The sequence below is a fragment of the Anas acuta genome, chromosome 10 (assembly GCF_963932015.1).
Source record: "Anas acuta chromosome 10, bAnaAcu1.1, whole genome shotgun sequence".
Lineage (NCBI taxonomy): Eukaryota > Metazoa > Chordata > Aves > Anseriformes > Anatidae > Anas > Anas acuta.
In genome coordinates, this window is record NC_088988.1 from 2924484 (window position 1) to 2929837 (window position 5354).

The 5354-nt window shown below is 62.6% G+C and overlaps 1 protein-coding gene across 1 annotated transcript; it reads left to right on the forward strand.

Annotated features, from left to right (window-relative positions):
* Positions 1 to 52: 52 nt before the first annotated feature.
* On the forward strand, positions 53 to 4570 carry FOXF1 (forkhead box F1). Its single transcript, XM_068693076.1, has 2 exons — positions 53 to 1253; positions 3108 to 4570. Exons 1-2 carry the CDS (start codon positions 191 to 193, stop codon positions 3266 to 3268), a joined length of 1224 nt encoding a protein of 407 aa, XP_068549177.1. The 5' UTR covers positions 53 to 190; the 3' UTR covers positions 3269 to 4570.
* Positions 4571 to 5354: the final 784 nt, after the last annotated feature.

Sequence of the window (5354 nt, forward strand, 5' to 3'; positions counted from 1 at the left end):
CGCCGAGGGGTGAAGTCTCCCGGTGGAAACAAACCCCGCCGGGAGGAGGAGGAGGAGAAGGAGGAAGGGGGGCACAGGGAGGGGGGGGGGGCCGTCGCGGCGAGCCCCCAGCAGCGTGGCCTTTTGGGGGGGTGCGCGGGGGGGGGTGGCGGAGGAGGGCCGGGGCTGGCCGCCGCGGACCTGGCCGTAGATGACTGCAGAAGCGCAGCAGGCTCTGTCCTCTCAGCCCCCTCCTCCTCCGGCGCACAGCAGCTACGGCCCCATGTCCTCCGTGGCCGAGAAGCAGCCGCAGAGCTCGGCCATGGACGCCGCCCCCGGGGCCCCCCCCGGACCGGCCGGCAGCGCTGCGGGCAGCGGCGGAGCGGCGGGCGGCGGCGGCGGCCCTAAAGCGAAGAAAACGAACGCGGGGATCCGGCGGCCGGAGAAGCCGCCCTATTCCTACATCGCCCTGATCGTCATGGCCATCCAGAGCTCGCCCTCCAAGCGGCTGACCCTGAGCGAGATCTACCAGTTCTTGCAGAGCCGCTTCCCTTTCTTCCGCGGCTCCTACCAGGGCTGGAAAAACTCGGTGCGCCACAACCTCTCGCTCAACGAGTGCTTCATCAAGCTGCCCAAAGGGCTGGGCCGCCCGGGCAAGGGCCACTACTGGACCATCGACCCCGCCAGCGAGTTCATGTTCGAGGAGGGCTCGTTCCGCCGCCGGCCCCGAGGCTTCAGGAGGAAATGCCAGGCGCTGAAACCCATGTACAGCATGATGAACGGGCTCAGCTTCAACCACCTCCCCGACAGCTACAGCTTCCAGGGCTCGGCCGGAGGGCTCTCGTGCCCCCCCAACAGCCTCTCCCTCGAGGGGGGCTTGGGCATGATGAACGGCCACTTGGCCGGCAACGTGGACGGGATGGGGCTGGCCGGCCACTCCGTGCCCCACCTGCCCGCTAACGGCGGGCACTCCTACATGGGCGGCTGCACCGGCTCCTCGGCGGGGGACTACCCGCACCACGACGGCTCCGTGCCCGCCTCCCCGCTGCTCGCCGGCGGCGGCGTGATGGAGCCGCACTCGGTCTACTCCAGCTCGGCCTCGGCGTGGGCTCCCTCCGCTTCGGCCGCCTTGAACACGGGAGCTTCCTACATCAAGCAGCAGCCGCTGTCGCCCTGCAACCCCACGGCCAACCCGCTCTCCTCCAGCCTTTCCACGCACTCCCTCGACCAGTCCTACCTGCACCAGAACAGCCACAACACCGCCGAGCTGCAAGGTGAGGCGCGGACACGCGTGGGGAGAGCCCCGAGCCCGCCGCGACGGCTCGGCCGGGGGCTGCCGGCGGAGCTGAGAAGGGGATCGGGGACCGATTTTAGGCACCCCCGCGCCCCGGGAGAGGCCGCCGTGCCCTCTCTCCTCGCCTCCTTTCCCGGGGGAACCGGCCGGCCCCACGGCGGTGCTGCCCGGGGCGGTTCGTGCCGTCGGGGCTCGCCCCGTCGCTGCTGCGGGGCCGGGAGCCGCCGAGCCCGGGCTCCGCTCCCCCGGGGGCTGCTCCGCGGCCGGAGCTGCCCCGGGCCTAGGGCTGGTGGGCTCGGGAAGGAGCGGGGGCTGCGGGAAGGCGAGGCTAGGGATGGGTGCAGGGGGTGCCGGGGCTCGGAGCGAATAGGTAGGAGAGCGCAGAGCGGTGGGGACGGGGCAGGGAAGGGGCGAGGGGGGAGGACGAAGGGCTGCCGGCAGCCCCACAGAGACTGACGGGGAGCTCAGCTCCTGTCTTCGACCTCTATCGAGGCCTTAGGGTCAGGGTTATCGAGAGCTCCGGAGGCTCCCAGCGACGTCGGAGGGAGAAATGGGGGGCATTTCCCCCCTGGGGTGCCTACCACTCTGTTCCTCCCGGCCCCGGCCCCCGCCGCCCCCACGATCCGCTCCTCCTGGGGCTGGGTTTTCCTCGGGGCTGTATTTTCCAGGCCCGCCGCCTCCCTCCGGTCTCTGCTCCTCCGCCCATGCGGAAGTCAGAGGCCGGGGCTCCCCGCGCCCCGCAACCTCGGCCCGGCCTCGGCCCCCCCGCAGCCCCGCTGCTGCTGCCCGGAGGAGGCTTTGCCTTGGCCCGGAGAGGAGATGTCGTTTTTTACGGCCTCTGCTGGACCACGGAGGCCTTGTGGAGGGCCGTGGAGGCCGGGGCTGGCCTTCGTGCCGAGGCCCAAAGTCCCCTCGGGGAGGCTGTCGGGGTGCGGGGAGCGGGGCTGGGGGCTGCGCAGCATCCCCGCGCCTTCGGGGGAGCGAGAAAAGCCCCGCGGGCAGGCTGTAAAACAGCGGCAGCGGGGCAGGAGCGCCGAGGGAAAGGCGGAAAGGCGCTGGAGGGAGGACAGCGAGGCCTGGCCCGGGCACAGCGCCGAGCAAAGCCGAGCCGAGCCGGGCCGTGCCGGGGACAGCGGCCGTCTGCGGGGTCCCGCCGGGCTCCAGCCTCGGTCCCCGCTCCGCCACCGAGCCGGTGGTTATCTGCCGTACACAGCTCGCTGGGAAACACCTTGAACGAACCCCATATGGCTGGAAAAAGGAGCAAAAAGCCGCCCGGAGAAGGCGCCGGGGCCGCCCGCGGCGTGAGGCCAGCGGCTCCCAAAAATCGCCCGGGTTCCCAGCACCGTCCCGGGGTCCGCGGCTCCTCCCGAGCGCACCCCAAGACTTCGGGGCCTTTTTACGTCCCCAGGCGGCTGCAGAAAAGGCAGGAAAAATTCCGCCCTCGGCTGCTTTTCGCCCTCGGCCTCTCCGGCCGCTTTCTGGGGCCGGCCCGTCGGGGCTGGGCTGAGAGCGGCCGCATTGCCCCGCTCCACACCCCGCGGGGAGCACCCGGCACCATCCAGGGCGCAAAAAGTTGGTGGGAAAAAATAAAATCAAATCAAAGCAACCCGAGACAAAACCCAGACCATCTCCTTGAAGTCTCCTCGGGCCGGCTAAGAGAGAGCCGAGGCCGAGGAGGTTTCTTAGCCGCCACCTGCCCCAATATTGAAGGCCAAAACCCCAAATTGCCAACCGGGCTGTGCGAGGCGTGGACGGCGGCTTCTCCGCCGTGCTCAACCTCTTTTACTGACTGTACCCACGACGGCTGACACTTCTTTTTCCCCCTGTCCCGCAGGCATCCCGCGGTATCACTCCCAGTCTCCGAGCATGTGCGACAGAAAGGAATTCGTCTTCTCTTTCAACGCCATGGCCTCCTCCTCCATGCATTCGGCGGGCAGCGGCTCCTATTACCACCAACAAGTGACATACCAGGACATCAAGCCGTGCGTTATGTGATACGGGGCGGAAAAGCCACCTCCCGGGGCCGCCGAGGCCTGACCCGGGCACCGAACCCCCCCCCCCCCGGACCCTGGGGGCGCAGGGGGGTCTCTCCGGGCCGGGAGGAAGGGCCGGGAGCCCCGGGGACCGCCGTGCGCGGCGGCTGAGCACCGGCCCCGGCCCCAACACGTGTCTTCAATCAGAGACGGTCTCTGCCTTCTTCTGCTTCTCCGCTTGGGTCGGCTTGGGGTGAGAGGAAAAGCAAAAGCAGCCCCCCGAAAACAGCCACCGCTGTCGCCTTCTCACCCGAAATCCCCGACTGCGAGTTTGGGTTAAGAGTTTGACAAATGAGGTTTTGATTATTTCCTTAAAAAAAAAAAGAAAAGAAAGAAAGAAAAAGAAAAAAAAAGAAAGAAAGAAGAAAAAAGAATTTGCTAACCATGTTTTCTAAGTCAGTGCATTGAGCGATGCCACCACCACGGTGGGTAGGGGCAGAGCCGGCTCGGGCCGGGGGCTCCAGGGACCCCCCCGGTGCCCGCAGCCGCTCCGCGCTGCCCCCCCGGTCACCTCCGGGCTTCCCGGCCCGGCCCTTCGGTCCCGTCTCACTTCGAGCCCCTACTTCCGAGAAATATCTTCTTAGTTTTGTTTCTTTGCCGGCAAACACACAGCGGGCAAAAATCTCTCAGAGGGATTTTTTTTAACTATATATATAATTTTTTTTTTTTTTTTGCCTGCATAAAGACTGCAGGATCAGACCCTATGCAGAGAGAATAAGGCACTTTGAAAAGAGACAGCCATGCTCATTCTGTTATTTATTCTACATTTTTTTGTTGTCGTTGCTAATAATCGAGACACGAGTAGTCTCAGTTGATCAGTATTAAAGCGGTGGAGCTCTGTTGGCAATATTTGCCATATAGATTTTTTTTTTTTTTAGTTAACCTTTGTAAATTTTAAACCGATCATGGTCTTTGTGTAAAGACAATCTTCCATATGTTTTTATAGAAATATATATATAATGAAGGATTATTCCCCTCCGTCCCCCCTCTTTTTTTTTTTTTTCTTTTTTTCCTTTGTACAGTTCGGTGTCACCTATTTTAATTTCTTTCTGCACTGTATAAAATTGTAATTATGTGGTTGGTTTTGTTTTTGTTGGTTTATTTTTTTTTTTCACCCTGCCCTTTTGTGTACGTTTCGTCCCTAAGGATAAAAAAAAAAAAAATCGAACCGAAATAAAACATGTATGTTATTTGTACATGGGCTTCACGACTGTATGAGCAGCAAATAAACGAGCATGCGGTGTAAGACGCGTAATTATATCTGAGGAGTCTGGGGGCTCCGCGGGGCGCGGAGGGGCCGCCCGGCCGCGGAAACTTTCGGGTGTTTGGGGCAAGAAACCCCGAGAAGAATAAAGAGAGGAGGAAGGCAAATCGGAGGCGATTTTTATTTTATTTTATTTTTGCTGGAGTTATCGCCTTGCCCAAGGAGAAAGCGAAACGCGGTGCCCGACAGCAATTTGCTTCTTGCTCGGGGACGTGGCGGGTCGTTGCAGAGCCCCAGATCTTGGCTCCTTCTTGCTTCTTCTTCCTCCTTCTCCTCCTCCTCATCCTCCTTCTCCTCCTCGGGGCCGGCCAGGACCCCGGCGGCTTCGGGCACCCGCGGAACCTCCGCGGCAAGGGGAGAGCAGCCGCGGGCCGGTTCGGCAAAGCCGCGTCAGCTGGGGCAGCGCCGTGGAGGCGCCCCCAGGCTTTTCCCTCGCCATGGGAAAAATTAAAAATAATTCAAAAATCTAAATAAGAAATTCAAGCGGGTGAACAGGGGGCTGGAGCGACTCCCGAGGGGTCACCGCGCTGCGCTCGGCAGGGACAGACCCGCACCCTCAGCGCCTGTGGGACAGCGGGTGGCTGGGGATAGGGACAAGGATGGGGACAGGCTGGTGGCTGCGGAGGGGGGGGGGTTGTTACCCGCTCTCCCAAGGCAATTCCCCTTTTACGATACCCGGAGGCCAACGCGCCCACATCAGCTTACACTACGAAGCCATCCATAGAGCAAAACCAATAAAAACCGAGATGCATACGGCTAAATCTGATCCCTTCGTCGGGTATTT

Excerpts from the sequence above, each read along its gene's own strand:
- FOXF1 (XM_068693076.1), top strand. The coding sequence starts at position 191 with ATGACTGCAGAAGCGCAGCAGGCTCTGTCCTCTCAGCCCCCTCCTCCT. Across the intron at positions 1,254-3,107 it reads CAACACCGCCGAGCTGCAAG|GCATCCCGCGGTATCACTCC; the intron begins GTGAGGCGCGGA and ends CCTGTCCCGCAG.